Source organism: Apis mellifera, linkage group LG7 (genome assembly GCF_003254395.2).
Source record: "Apis mellifera strain DH4 linkage group LG7, Amel_HAv3.1, whole genome shotgun sequence".
Classification (NCBI taxonomy): domain Eukaryota; kingdom Metazoa; phylum Arthropoda; class Insecta; order Hymenoptera; family Apidae; genus Apis; species Apis mellifera.
The window spans coordinates 3,757,501-3,773,053 of NC_037644.1; the positions used below are offsets into that span (position 1 = coordinate 3,757,501).

The 15,553-nt window shown below is 39.7% G+C and overlaps 1 protein-coding gene and 1 non-coding gene across 2 annotated transcripts in view; both read right to left on the reverse strand.

The window, feature by feature from the left end:
* Positions 1-780: 780 nt before the first annotated feature.
* Mir6058 (microRNA 6058) lies at positions 781-857 on the reverse strand. Its single transcript, NR_127333.1, has one exon. It is a non-coding gene; the product is annotated as a microRNA 6058 (primary transcript).
* Positions 858-1,151: 294 nt separating this feature from the next.
* The window catches only part of LOC725131 (microtubule-associated protein futsch), a 31,782-nt gene continuing 17,380 nt past the window's right edge, over positions 1,152-15,553 (reverse strand). Inside the window, exons 8-10 of the mRNA XM_026441696.1 lie at positions 15,320-15,502; positions 3,502-15,268; positions 1,152-3,371 (exon numbers count right to left, since the gene is read on the reverse strand). Coding sequence (XP_026297481.1) covers positions 3,202-3,371; positions 3,502-15,268; positions 15,320-15,502 — 12,120 coding nt within the window. The 3' untranslated portion in view covers positions 1,152-3,201. The remainder of the gene's footprint in view (positions 3,372-3,501; positions 15,269-15,319; positions 15,503-15,553) is intronic.

Genomic DNA, 15,553 nt, shown 5'->3' on the forward strand with positions numbered 1-15,553 from the left:
TTTATGTAGGCCATTCATTATGCTCAAACATTCCTCTGTACCATCGTATACTTTGATTGTTCGACATATTTCGATATTTCGAATCGTTGATTAAACTTTTTTTTTTTTTTCGAGTTCTCCGTGGTCCCTTGGATTCCACGAATCCAAGTAATATAAAATCGAATGTGATGCTGATTCTTTTTTTTTTTTTTTTTTTGTAGGTCGATCAAAATCGCATTCAATTGATATATCATACATGTATGCATTGTTATACATATGCATGTATAATAAATATATGTATATATGTAAAATAAATCTTTCCACTATGTATTCACTTAATGCATCTTCCTCTTTTTTTCACCGAAACAACTAAAAACACAATATTTATCTGAGCACGTATCCTCGTAAAGCTAGGTTTATTAAACGTGAAAATTGTTTCTTTGATTAGATGAGTATTTTAAATTATATATAGTAATATTTATATAAGAATATTCTTGTGAACATGTATTCATTTCATCGTACTTACATGATGCAGAATTTTATTTCGTCTGCCTGGAAGATATCATTGACGAATTATTCTTTCGATTTCGAAAATTCATAATTTTCATTCCCATTAAAAATTATTATCATTGCCATCATCATCACCATTATCATCATCATCATCATCATCATCACTATAATCATCATCATCGTTGTCGTCGTCGCTGTCGTTGTCGTCGTTATCGTCACCGTTATAGTCACCATTACCGTCGCCATTATCTTTATTACTATCGTGATAAATCAGCGCCATACCGTCATTAATAGTCGTTATTGTTGGCATTGGTGTTGACGTTAACGTTTCTATCCACGTTGTCATCACCATTGTCATCACAGCAACTATCATCATGATCGCGCCATTATTATCACGATGATCATTGCATTTCAGTTCTCAGCATCTCAGTGTTCTCGCGATTACCATTGTTAATCATTACACGTTTACACAATATCATCCCGGTTACCGATTGCAATTGTAATACGCCATATCTTCGAGCAGATACAGTTTCTCATATCTCGTTGTTCCAGCGCAAATAAGTACAAAATGTATCTCGACTCAATTTACCATCGATATTTTTAATTCGAACGCTTCCTTTTTTTTTTTTTTTTTTTACAGTCTTTGCTTTCTTTTCTTTTTCTTTTTTTTTTTTTTTTTCATATACGCGAAGCAGATAGCGATGCGATCGAACACTAATTTCTCCTCAATATGAAATATCGGAATCATCGCGTTTTCTAACGAAGAAAGAAAGAAAGGAAAAAAAAAAAAAAAAAAAAAAAAAAGAAACGAACGAAATTCGTGGAATTCATGAAATATCTCTCATCACAATCTCATCATCGGTACGACACCGTAATTATCGTTTGGTCTAGTTTTTTTTTTTTTTTTAAAATGGTGCATGATCTGGGAAGTGGTATTTTCGTTTGTTTGTCGAAATGAAAACATTCTGTTACGTATATTGTTATATATATCTACTAAAAAATATCTATAAACGGATTTATTTCGTGGGAATGAACAACTCTATTTTTAAATCGTCCACGCTTCGTTCCGGAAAGGGGACATTAAAAAAAAACAGAGGTGTCCATTCCAAATACGATTATCGAACATTGGACATTGTTGCCCATTGGATGGATGTTGTACGATATTTTTACTTTATCGCCATCTTATTATTTAGCTTCCAATTTTCTACCTTTTTTTTTCTTTTTTTTTCTTTTTTTTTTTTTTTTCTCTCTGTCGAGGAAGGAAACATCATTTTTAGATCGCTTTGTTTCTTCGTTTATTCACCTTATTACCGTTACTAGTAACGGATTTGAGAGGCATTAGGAATGAAACATCGACAATATGGACATTTTTTTTTTCTACATAATACTTGTTGTTGTTGTTGTTGTTGTTGTTGTTGTTATTTGATCCAACCCATAATTTGTTTATTCTACCTTTACGTATAGAAACACAACACAGATAGATTTCTATCTATAGTACTTTCCCGTGTACCATATATAGTCGTTCATCTCTGTTATTACTTACACGAAAAGTAAATATTTATTTACGACGAGAAGAGATTGATTTTTAAATTCCAACAACGAAGAAAAATCGTGTTAATCGCGTACGAATCGAATCATTCGAATTGATGACTCCTGTCGGTGTCGGTCGAGAATTTCAACATGATAAAAAAAAATGTACAAAGAGTTTCATTTCTCGTTAACTTTGTCCACCCCTTATTTGTCCATTATGCGCGTATATAATATTACCGTGTCGGTATATAATGACTCTTAAATAAAACCTTTGTACGTCTTGTCCGTATTATTGCTAGGCTGTGTTGCGTTGTTCCTGTTTGTCTTCATTTCTTTTTCTTCTTTTTTTTTTCTTTTTTTTTTCTTTTTTTCTCTTTTTCTACACATTTTATAATTGTTCTCTCTCAATCGAATAGTCGAATATTATGTGTATAAAAAAGATAATAGTTTACGGTGCAAAGAAGAGCTTCGGTATTAAGCATTCTCACTCTCTACGCAAGTTTTCTAATGGAGTTCTCTAAGCGTTTGAAAAACTAAGAACAGGCCAAATCTGTTTATCGTACGTATCAGCAAAGGTCGCATGAACGAGTATCAAGGGAGGTGATCAATATTATTTTTTTAATATAACTGTCACATTGCACATCTTTCGTGTCGAATATAATAAGAACGAAAGGAAGATTGATAGAGAAGAAATAGAAAAAAAAAAATAAATAAATAAATAACAGATAAGAGAAGGAGCAATTGTTTCTCCTGTCCTAGTCATCGTCCTATCGTCCTCGTCTCCGTCGTCTTCGTTGTTGTTATTGTTGCTTTTGATATTTTGTTGTTGTTGTTGTTGTCACATAGATGTTGTCATATAATCATTATCGATATAACGTATTACATAGTATCTCGTGTAGCTCTTGATCCAATTAACCTGTGCATTAAAAAAAACAAGGAACAACTGCGTATAATCGATTCGTATAATATGGGATGATTAGGCACGAAATTCGGATCGTAGAACAACGACCACGTCAATGTCGTTCGATGTAGCCTCTCCTTAAGTTTTCTAAAGTTTTCATGAACCGCTAATAGGCACGGTAAGGAATTCGCGAAACGGCAAGTCCAGAAACGAAGCGATAAAATACACTCTCTGAACACCGCTCAGAACTCAACTATTACGGCTGAGCAGGCTGCCAATCCCTAGAATTCAAGTCTATAGGCACTGCAACTAGTCTCGTGGTCCTGCAGATTAATCGTGCATCGGGATGCCGAGGGTGAAAGGTCAATGTGATTCGCTGCCAGGGCTTCCTCGTTGTCTGCCACCCAATAGCCCAACGTGTCGGTGTCGTAAGTCGGTATCATAGTCACCTCTGTGAAGAAACGGAAAGACATTACCAGGTCAATCTAAATACCTAATCCAATATCTGAATACCTCCTCGTGACATTTTCATCGATTTCACCTGATCTCTCTCTCTCTCTCTGAATCACGACGATACTCACCAAGATCCTTGTCCTCCCACGATCTCTTAGCTTCCAACAACGCGTCGTACACCTCGCGGCTCGGCTCTGTGCCGCTGAACACGTAATATCTAGCCCGTACCCTTTTGAAAAATTCCAACGAGGTGTAATACGAGTTGCCGTGATGAGGTACGTAAGTCAAATCCACGTAAACCGGTTGCACCTTGTTCTTCGAGTCTTTCATCTTTTTCTCGTTCTTTCCCGGGCTCTCCGAACGTTTCTTGTTCTTTATGTTCTCGGACAGCACCCTTTTCGCTTGCTTCTTCTCCTTCTTCGGTGTACCAGGCGCTCCCTTGTTGGAAATTTCGTTGGTGACGGGTGCAGGCGAGGGCAATCTCAACGGTTCCCCCCAATCGTGTATCGCGTCGAAGTTTATCTCGGTGCGTGGCTCATTTTCGTTCGTATTATTATTATTATTATTACTCGTGCTCGCTGGTTGAGTCGCATTTTTCAGGTTGAACTTACGGGGCGGGACAGGGGACGGGAGGCCGAGAGGTGTCCCCCAACCGTCCAACGGGTCTTTCTTCTTCGCCTCGGTGGTCCTCGGATCGTCCTCCTTGTCGCTTGCTTCCTGACGAACGCTGCCGTTCGTGTACCTCGGCGAGATTCCACGCGACTCGGCTGACTCCTTTCTCTCCACCCCCATGGTTTTCTCGAAATCGAGGCCCGCCTCGTCGATGTACTTCTTCGCGTCTTGCCTCTCCTTGTAATCGCCGGCGTACTCTTTCTCAACCAGGAATCGTTTGAACGCGTACGAATCGCTCTGCTGTTCCCTGCTCGTCGAAATCGAGGAGGGATCCGCCACTTTGCCGAGTTGGGACGAGGTCGGCAACTCGCCGTAATAGCTCCCCGTCATACCGCCTTCTGGCGCGGATGATCGCGAATGAAGGGGGACGTCGATGGCACCGGTTTCTTTACTAGCCACGTACTCGTCCACCTTCACGTCCACCTTCTCGGCAAGGATCACCGTCTCTCCCTTCTCGTTCGTCGTCTCCGTCACCTCTCGGGTCGTGGTCACGATCTCTCCATCGTCGGACACCGTCTTCGTTGTGGTGATGATCGTTCGGATCACCTCGCCTGATCTGAATCCTTCAGGGGTACCCGTCAACGATCTGCCCTCCGATCTTCTGTCTGGGGTGGATCTTCCCGATTGCACGGCGCCGATATCGGAGGCAATGTCGCGCACGTGAGGGGATACCGGCCGTTTCTCCGTTTTCTCCTTCACTTCCGCCTTCTCCAATCTCTTCGTCCCTCCCTCCTCCTCCTCCTGCTTTCTCGCAGCCGCGTCTCTGATCACGGTTTCCTTGATCGTCGTCCCCTCGTCGATGGCGGTCGAAGTATCGGTGCTGTCGTCCAGCTTCGTGATCGTCGTTGTCACCTTCACGTCCGCCGTTACGATGTCGGATAATTTGTGGCCGGCCAACAGTTTCTCAGCGTCTGACAAACTTACCTTACCACCATCGTCCGTAATCACGATTTGTTTCGTTTCCTTTCTCACCGTTGTCTCGACAGTGGTATCCGAAGGTATCGTTATCTCCTTGATCTCCTTTATCGTTTTCAAATCGTCACCCCCGATCTCATCCTCCGGAACGATCTCGCGTTTCACGATCTTCTTCACTATGATGACTTTACCGTCCGGTGAAATTTCTGATTCCTCTTCGCCCGATAATAATTTCTCGTCGGCTCCCTTGATCTCGAGCCTCGACACGTCTGACGATTCTTCGGTTAACTTTCTGATCGATTCGCCGATTTTACTCTCTTTCAGTATTTGAATAGTGTCTGGCTCGTCCTCGCGCACTTCTCGTTTCACGATCCTCTTCACCACGATGACTTTACCATCCGGAGAGATTTCTGGCCGTTGTTCGATCGACTCCTCCTCGGTTGAGCCGAGGATCGGTTCACCGATCTTGCTCTCCTTCAGTATTATCTGGCCAGGCTTTCCTTCCGTCTCCACGACGGATGTGCTCGTCCTCTGGGTCACCGTGGAGGTGATGGTGGCGGTGATCTTGGAAACGTCTTTGTCTGACTGTTTAACGACACCGGATCTCTCCTCCATTTTCTCAACCGTGGAGGCCGTAGGTTCAGAGATCGAGTCGGGAGTCTCGTCTCGGGTCATATCCGGCGTTGATTTACCCGAGAGCGTCGTGATGTGGGTGGTTCGTATCTCCGTAACCCCGCCGACGAACGCTTTGTGAAATTGGCTCTCGTATTGGCCGACCGTGTAATCCGACGCGTCCATTTGAGATCCTTGTTGCTGCATCCTTGGATATTCGGATCCCTTGTAATCGTAAGACAATTTTCTCTCGTCGTATCGAGGGGAGGGAGATTTTTCGTAACGGAAACCGTCCTTGGTGTAACTGTCCTCAGCCTCTTCGTCCTCTTGATAGTCGATCTCCGAGTCAATTATGGATTCTCGAGTGAGTTTCTTCTTCAGAATGATCTCCTCGATTATTTCTAGAATGATGTATCGGGGCAAAGATGTCCTCACAGTGATCTCCTCCAGTATCTCTTCGGTGATCCTCTTCCCCTGTTTGATGTAATCCTCGTCCAAGAACTTCTCCATCTCGACCCTCTTCTCTTCCGAGATCGATATCTCCTCGTCGATGTGGGGATCGGAGCGTGCAGGGCTGTCCTGGGTTGATTTGTCGGAAGCAATCAACTCTGAACTCAAGCTGGAACTCATGGAACCTTCGCTCGTATCTTTCGTCGCGTCTTTGCTTCGCGCCACTTTCGCTTCGTCCTCCGTTCTTTTGTGCTCGGCAATGTCTAAAATCGAATCTCTGCGTATTTTTCTCGTCATGATGATCGTTTCGATGATATTCATCACTACGAATTCCGAGACCGAATAAGTCCTGATTATCTCTTCTATCACGTACGTTGTAATTTTTCTTCCCTTATTTATATACTCCTCTGATATATATCTTGTGATGTTTTCTTCCTTATCGGCCGTTATACCCTCCTTTCGCTCGTCTTTCAATCGATCGACACTTTCACCCAACAGTCTATCCTTATCATCGATTCTTTCATCCGCTTTCCCCAATTCCGGAGATATTGATTTACGAGAAATGAACGACTCTTCCTTGTCCCGTGACGATTCCACTGCGCACACCATGTCCTTAGGCTTTTCAATCGAGTCTGTTTTATCGACAGGCGATACGGATTTATCTTTTATCTCGTCACCTGGGAACTTCGAAATTTCCTTTTTATCGGGAACGTCCGACGTAATCGAACGTTTCCTTCTGTCGCTAATTCGTAAATCCATAAGGGAGGTGGGCGATACGTCCACCGATCTCTTTAAATCGGCATCAGAAGTTGAATCGATATCAGCGATATCGGGCGATTTCGATTTAACCGATGCATCTTTGATCTCCGTCGGTGAACTCGTTTCACTCGGGGACTTGGATTTCTCGATATCCTTTGCATCCTTTACGTCACCCGCAATACTGGGAGATTTCGATTTATCTTTCGTTTCTGTAACTACGCTTGTTACACTGGGAGATCTAGATTTATCGATATCTTTCAGATCTGCCGGTGTATCATCGGCAATGCTAGGCGATTTGGACTTGGACTCCGTTACATCCTTCGCTTCCGTGATACTAGTTACACTTGGAGATCTAGATTTATCGATATCTTTTAAATCGGTTAAATCGCCAACAATGCTAGGTCTCTTATCCGCTACTTCCTTCTGTTCCGTAACGACAGCGGTTATACTAGGTGACCTAGATTTTTCTACAGTCTTCGATTCGATATCTTTCGAATCAATATCGCTGACAACACTTGGTGATTTCGATATATCTTTTGCCTCTGTTAGAGCGCTAGGAGATATGCTGGGAGATTTAGATTTTTCTTTCGCAGGGATATCATCGGGCGCTTCGCCAGCAATGCTAAGCGACTTCGATTTTTCTAAAGGCTCTTTCGATTCCGTAACACTTGTCGCACTTGGAGATCTCGATTTTTCGACACCTTTCGCGTCAACATCTTTCAAATCGGGGACATCTCCAATTATGCTAGGCGATTTTGATTTATCCGATGGTTCTCTCGTTTCTGCCGTCATACTTGTTACGCTAGGGGATCTAGACTTCTCAATATCTTTAACGTCAACATCTTTCATATCGACAGCATCACCGGCGACACTAGGCGATTTTGATTTATCCACAGCCAGTTTCGTTATATCACTTGTTACGCTCGGAGATCTGGATTTTTCAACATCTTTCACAACATCAACATCCTTCGAATCAACTGATTCTTCCGCGATACTAGGAGATTTTGATTTAATTTCTGCTCCTTTCTGATCTGTTATTTCGCTTGTTAGACTTGGAGATCTAGATTTTTCCATATCTTTTGTATCGACATCTTTCAAATCGATAACATCACCAGCAATACTGGGCGATTTTGATTTATCGAAGGCCTCTTTCGGTTCTACAGTAACACTCGAAGATCTAGATTTTTCAATATCTTTTATGTCAACGTCCTTTAAATCTAGTTCTTCACCAACAACACTGGGCGATTTTGATTTATCGGCTGATTCTTTCGATTCAACTCCAACACTTACCGTGCTTGGAGATTTTTCAATCGGTTTTACATCAGTATCCTTAAAATCAGGTTCTTCACCAACAACGCTGGGTGTCTTTGATTTGTCCGATGATTCTTTGACTTCTGCTGTGATACTAGTTACACTGGGAGATCTGGATTTTTCTACGTCTTTTATCTCAACATCCTTTAATTCTGGCTCTTCCCCAACAACACTCGGTGACTTTGATTTATCTGACGGTACTTTCACTTCTGTTGTGATGCTTGCTAAGCTGGGAGATCTCGATTTTTCAATCTCCTTTGCAACATCTTCCAATTTTGAAGGTTCTTTGATTTCTGTTGTTAAACTTGGAGACCTGGATTTTTCAATATCTTTTGTATCGACATCTTTTAATTCGGCAACATCACTAGAAACACTGGGTGACTTTGATTTATCCGATGGTTCTTTCACTTCCGCAGTAACACTCGTCACACTTGGAGATCTGGATTTTTCTACGTCTTTTGTCTCAACATCCTTTAATTCTGGCTTTTCACCAGCAACACTGGGAGATTTTGATTTATCTAATGGCTCCTTTTCTTCTACTGTGACACTTGTTACGCTCGGAGATCTCGACTTTTCAATTTCCTTTGCATCTTTTAATTCAGCAACTTCATCAGTAACACTGGGAGACTTTGATTTATCCGATGGCTCTTTCACTTCTGTTGTGACACTTGCTACGCTGGGAGACCTCGACTTTTCTACTTCTTTCGAGTCAACATCCTTTAATTCTGGTTTTTCACCAGTAATACTGGGAGACTTTGATTTATCTGATGGCTCTTTCACTTCTGTTGTGACACTTGCTACACTGGGAGACCTCGACTTTTCTATTTCTTTCGAATCAACATCCTTTAACTCTGGTTTTTCATCAGTAATACTAGGAGACTTTGATTTATCCGATGGCTCTTTCACTTCTGTTGTGACACTTGCTACACTGGGAGACCTCGACTTTTCTATTTCTTTCGAGTCAACATCCTTTAACTCTGGTTTTTCATCAGTAACACTAGGAGACTTTGATTTATCCGATGGCTCTTTCACTTCTGTTGTGACACTTGCTACGCTGAGAGATCTCGACTTCTTCATTTCTTTCGAATCAACATCCTTTAACTCTGGCTCTTCACCAGCAACACTAGGAGATTTTGATTTATCTGATGGCTCTTTCACCTCTGCTGTGACACTTGTTACACTGGGAGACCTCGATTTTTCTATCTCTTTCGAGTCAACATCCTTTAATTCTGGTTTTTCACCAGCAACACTGGGAGACCTCGACTTTTCTATTTCTTTCGAGTCAACATCCTTTAATTCCGGTTTTTCACCAGCAACACTGGGAGACCTCGACTTTTCTATTTCTTTCGAGTCAACATCCTTTAATTCCGGTTTTTCACCAGCAACACTGGGAGACCTCGACTTTTCTATTTCTTTCGAGTCAACATCCTTTAACTCTGGTTTTTCATCAGTAATACTAGGAGACTTCGATTTATCCGATGGCTCTTTCACTTCTGTTGTGACACTTGCCACGCTTGGAGACCTCGACTTTTCTATCTCTTTCGAGTCAACATCCTTTAATTCTGGTTTTTCACCAACAACACTGGGAGATCTCGACTTTTCTATCTCTTTCGAGTCAACATCCTTTAATTCTGGTTTTTCACCAGCAACACTGGGAGACTTTGATTTATCTGATGGCTCTTTTGTTTCTGCAGTAATACTGGGAGATCTAGATTTTTCAATCTCCTTTGTATCAACATCTTTCAATTCAGCAACTTCATCAGTAACACTTGGTGACTTTGATTTATCCATTGGTTCTTTTGTTTCTGCTGTGACACTTGTTACACTAGGAGACCTAGATTTTTCAATCTCCTTTGTATCAACATCTTTCAATTCAGGAACTTCATCAGTAACACTTGGTGACTTTGATTTATCCGTTGGTTCTTTTGTTTCTGCTGTGACACTTGTTACGCTGGGGGACCTCGATTTTTCAATCTCCTTTGTATCAACATCTTTTAATTCAGCTACTTCACCTGCTACACTGGGAGACTTTGATTTATCTGTTGGTTCTTTTGTTTCTGCTGTGACACTTGTTGTGCTGGGAGACCTCGACTTTTCAAACTCCTTTGTATCAACATCTTTCAATTCAGCTACTTCACCTGCAACACTGGGAGACTTTGATTTATCCGTTGGTTCTTTTGCTTCTGCTGTGACACTTGTTACACTTGGAGATCTCGACTTTTCAATCTCCTTTGTATCAACATCTTTCATTTCAGCAACTTCACCTGCAACACTGGGAGATTTTGATTTATCCGTTGGTTCTTTTGTTTCTGCTGTGATACTTGTTACACTTGGAGATCTCGACTTTTCAATCTCCTTTGTATCAACATCCTTCATTTCAACTATTTCACCAGAAATACTAGGCGATTTCGATTTATCCATTGGTTCTTTTGTTTCTGCTGTAACACTTGTTACACTAGGAGACCTAGATTTTTCAATCCCCTTTGTATCAACATCTTTCAATTCAGCAACTTCATCAGTAACACTTGGTGACTTTGATTTATCCATTGGTTCTTTTGCTTCTGCTGTGACACTTGTTACGCTGGGGGACCTCGATTTTTCAATCTCCTTTGTATCAACATCTTTTAATTCAGCTACTTCACCTGCTACACTGGGAGACTTTGATTTATCTGTTGGTTCTTTTGTTTCTGCTGTGACACTTGTTACGCTGGGAGACCTCGACTTTTCAATCTCCTTTGTATCAACATCTTTCAATTCAGCTACTTCACCTGCAACACTGGGAGATTTTGATTTATCTGATGCTTCTTTTGTTTCTGCAGTGACACCTGTTACACTGGGAGATCTAGATTTTTCAATCTCCTTTGTATCAACATCTTTCATTTCAGCTACTTCACCAGAAATACTAGGCGACTTTGATTTATCAATTGGTTTTTTTATTTCTGCTGTGACACTCGTTACACTTGGAGACCTGGATTTTTCAATCTCCTTTGTATCAATATCCTTTAATTCTGGTTCTTCACCAGTAACACTCGGCGATTTTGATTTATCTGATGGCTCCTTAACTTCTGTTGTAACACTTGTAATGCTAGGTGTCCTCGATTTTTCGATTTCTTTTATATCAACATCTTTCAATTCAGCAATTTCGCTAGTAACACTGGGAGATTTTGACTTATCTGATTGTTCCTTCGGTTCCGCAATAACACTTGGAGATCTGGATTTTTCTTTATCTTTTACCTCAACATCTTTTAATTCTGGTTCTTCACCAGCAATACTGGGCGACTTTGATTTATCGGATGGTTCTTTTGATTCAAGAGTAACACTTGGTGATCTGGATTTTTCTTTATCTTTTATCTCGACATCCTTTAATTGTGGTTCTTCGCCAGCAATACTGGGCGACTTTGATTTGTCGGGTGATTCTTTCGGTTCCGTAGTGACAGTTGTTATACTTGGAGATCTGGATTTTTCTATATCTTTTACTTCAATATCTTTTAATTCTGGCTTTTCACCAGCAACACTGGGAGATTTTGATTTATCTGATGGTTCTTTCGGTTCCGCAATAACACTCGTTATACTTGGAGATCTGGATTTTTCTACGTCTTTTATCTCAACATCCTTTAATTCTGGTTTTTCATCAGCAACACTAGGAGATTTTGATTTATCTGATGGCTCTTTTTCTTCTACTGTAACACTTGTTACGCTTGGAGACCTCGACTTTTCAATTTCTTTTGCATCTTTCAAGTCAACAACTTCATCAGTAACACTGGGAGACTTTGATTTATCTGATGGTTCTTTCGGTTCCATAGTAACACTTGGAGATCTGGATTTTTCTACGTCTTTTACTTCAACATCTTTTAATTCTGGTTCTTCACCAGCAATACTGGGCGACTTTGATTTATCTGATGGTTCTTTCGGTTCTGTAATAACACTTGTAACACTTGGAGATCTGGATTTTTCTACGTCTTTTGTTTCGACATCCTTTAATTCTGGCTTTTCTCCAGCAACACTGGGAGACTTTGATTTTTCTGATGGTTCTTTTTCTTCTGCTGTGACACTTGTTACACTGGGAGATCTTGATTTTTCAATTTCTTTTTTATCAACATCTTTCAGATCAACAACTTCACCAGCAATACTTGGTGACTTTGATTTTTCTGATGGTTCTTTTACTTCTGTGGCGCTTGTTACGCTTGGAGATCTGGACTTTTCTACTTCTTTCATGTCAATGTCTTTTATTTCTGTTGTTATACTTGGGGATCTAGATTTTTCTACGTCTTTTACTTCAACATCTTTTAATTCTGGTTCTTCACCAGCAACACTGGGCGACTTTGATTTATCTGATACTTCTTTTGGCTCTCCAGTGACACTCGTTACACTTGGAGATCTAGATTTTTCTTTATCTTTTATCTCAACATCTTTTAATTCTGGCTTTTCGTCAGCAATACTAGGAGTCTTTGATTTATCTAATAACTCTTTCTCTTCTGCTGTGACACTTGTTACGCTAGGAGATCTTGACTTTTCAATTTCTTTTTTATCAACATCTTTCAGATCAACAACTTCACCAACAATACTGGGTGACTTTGATTTATCTGATGGTTCTTTTACTTCTGTTGTAATGCTTGTTACGCTCGGAGATCTGGACTTTTCTATTTCTTTCATATCAACGTCTTTTGTTTCTGCTGTTACACTAGGAGATCTAGATTTTTCAATCTCCTTTAATTCTGGTTCAGAAACAGTAGGTGACTTTTCTATGGTTTCTTTAACTTCTGCTGGAACACTAATTACACTGGGTTTTCTAGATTTCTCAATATCTTTTAAATCTGATTCTTCTTCGGGACTAGGTGTTTTTAATTTATCCATTGTTTTCTTTTCTTCTGAAGGAATACTTGTTACACTGGGAGATCTTGATTTTTCAATTTCTTTTGTTTCGATATCTTTTAAATCAGGTTCATCTCCAGCAATACTGGGCGATTTTGATTTGTCAGATACTTCCTTTTGTTCTGCTGTAACACTTGTTACACTAGGTGTTCTAGATTTATCAATACTTGCTGTCTCTACTTCTTTCGAATCTTCGATATCACCAGCAATGCTGGGCGATCTTGTTTTATCTTCTGTTTCATCTATTTCACTTGGTGATTTAGATTTATCAATTACCTTAGTTTCAGCCTCTGTTACGACATGAATTTCACTTGAAATACTAGGTCGTTTCGATGCATCGATCGCCGTCTTTGTTTCTATTGGTATACTTTCGGGCTTGATTTCTTCTTTGACTTTCTCAATTTTTTCAACCACGTGTTTTTCTATATCTACTTTCTCCTTCATTTTCGTTTCTTCTTCTTTGGGAGAAACTATTTCTTTATCGGTGACATCAAATTCTTGAATTTTTTCTGTTATAATGGGAGATTTTGGTTTTTCTGTAGTTGACGTAGTATCTGTAACAAAAGTTGATTTTAATGTATCGATTGGTTTTTTGCTCTTTTCATCAAAAGTACTTAGCTCTTTATCAGTTACAATTGTTGTAGTATCTAATTTTGTTAATGTTTGTATTTCCACTTTAGATTTATCAACATCTACAATTGGAAGCTTATCCTTATCAATAATATCAGTCTGTTTAATATCAGAGGATATTTTATTCTCTATTTTTGATTCATCAGGAATTTCTGCCTCTAAATCTTTCAGTTTCTCTTCTTTCATTTTAATCTCGCTTATTTCCTGCAAATCATCTTTCTTTTCTATTTTATCTTGGTCAGTAGAGATTTCTAATTTGCGATCTGTGATTAATTCTTTTTCTTCTATTTTGGCAGATTCGATAATTGATTCCTCTTTTGGCGATTCACTCTTTTCACGCGATACACACACTTCTTCTTTTTCATCTTTTTTCACTTCAATTTCACGAATCTCTTGGCTAATTTCTTCAACTCGCTTTGTTATGGTTTCTGTTTCTAATTTCGCCGGTTCTACCTCTTTTGTCTCGGTTGGAATTTTGCTCGGTTCTTTTAATTTTTCCGTGGGTGATTTCGCAAAAATGGTTTCTGCCGGTGAAACATCCTCCGATCGAATCGATTCGGATGATTTTAATGTACTTATTTCAAGGATTTTCTTATCAGTTTCTTCCTTGGATTTCTGTAAATCTTCAACAATTTTTTCGTGCAATTCTTCTTTCTCAATAATATCAGGTTTTACTACTTTAGCCACATCTTCAATTTGTTTCTGTTGTAATGGAGATTTGGGAGTTTCTGTGTCCATAACAGATGGAGAGGTGCTACTATCCGCCTCCCTCGGTTTACCTTTCTCCAAACTATCCTCGAGATCACGCGAATCACGTGTATCGATTGGAGATTTATCCAAACTGTCTTCGGGCGTTATTTTTCCAATGTCTTTTGGCAATGACTTTTCGGAAATACTGTCCTTTTCTGGGCTATTTATTTCCGAATGCAGAGAGTCCTTATCTAAAAGCAAAGAATCTTTATCAGGTGTTGTTTTGATAGATGTATCTTTAAGAGAATCTTCGGGTGTAATAGCTTTTTGAAACGCGATAGTACCAGCTGCACAAATTTCCGTTTCCTGTCCACCGTCTTCGCTACTCGCTGTGACTAACATTCGTCGAACAGATCCAATGTCTTCTCCGATTTCTGGTTTCTTCTCCTTTATTTCTTCCACCTGTGCTTCTATACTTGAATCGATACGTTCCTGTTCTTGTGGAACAATTTGCTTTTCACCTTCAATTTTCTCCAATTTCGGAGATATTTTTTCTACTTTAGCCAACTCCTCGATACTTGGTTTACGATCAATGTCTTTAATTGATTCAATTTCAGTTTCAATTATTTTCTCCGGAGATTTCTCCTTAATTATTTCCTTCTTATCTTCTGGTTTCTCTTCTTTTACTATTTCTGGAGTTTTAATTTTTTCGCCTTTATCAAGTTTTTCTTCCTCGACGGTAGATTTTAACTCAGGTAACGATTCTACTAATTTTATTTCTTTTTTCTTCTCCTCAATCTTTATTTCTTTTTCCTCCTCTGCGGGTTTCTTCTCTTCCTTCTTCTCCTCAACCTTTATTTCTTTCTCCTCTTTTACTGGTTTCTTTTCTTCTTTCTTCTCTTCAACCTTTATTTCTTTTTCCTCCTCTGCGGGTTTCTTTTCTTCTTTTTTCTCCTCAACTTTTATTTCTTTCTCTTCCTTCACTGGTTCCTTTTCTTCTTTCTTCTCCTCAATCTTTACTTCTTTTTCTTCCGCAATAGGTTTCGTTTCTTCTTTCTCCTTCTCATCCTTTAATTCTTTCCCTTCCTCTTCGGGTTTCATTTCTTCTTTCTTTTCCTCCACCTTTATTTCTTTTTCTTTTTCTTCAGGTTTTTTTTCTTCTTTTTTTTCCTCAACTTCTAATTTTACTTCTTCCATGGGTTTCTTTTCTTCTTTTTTCTCTTCAATCTTTAATTCTTTTTCTTCTTCTACAGGTTTCTTTTCTTCTTT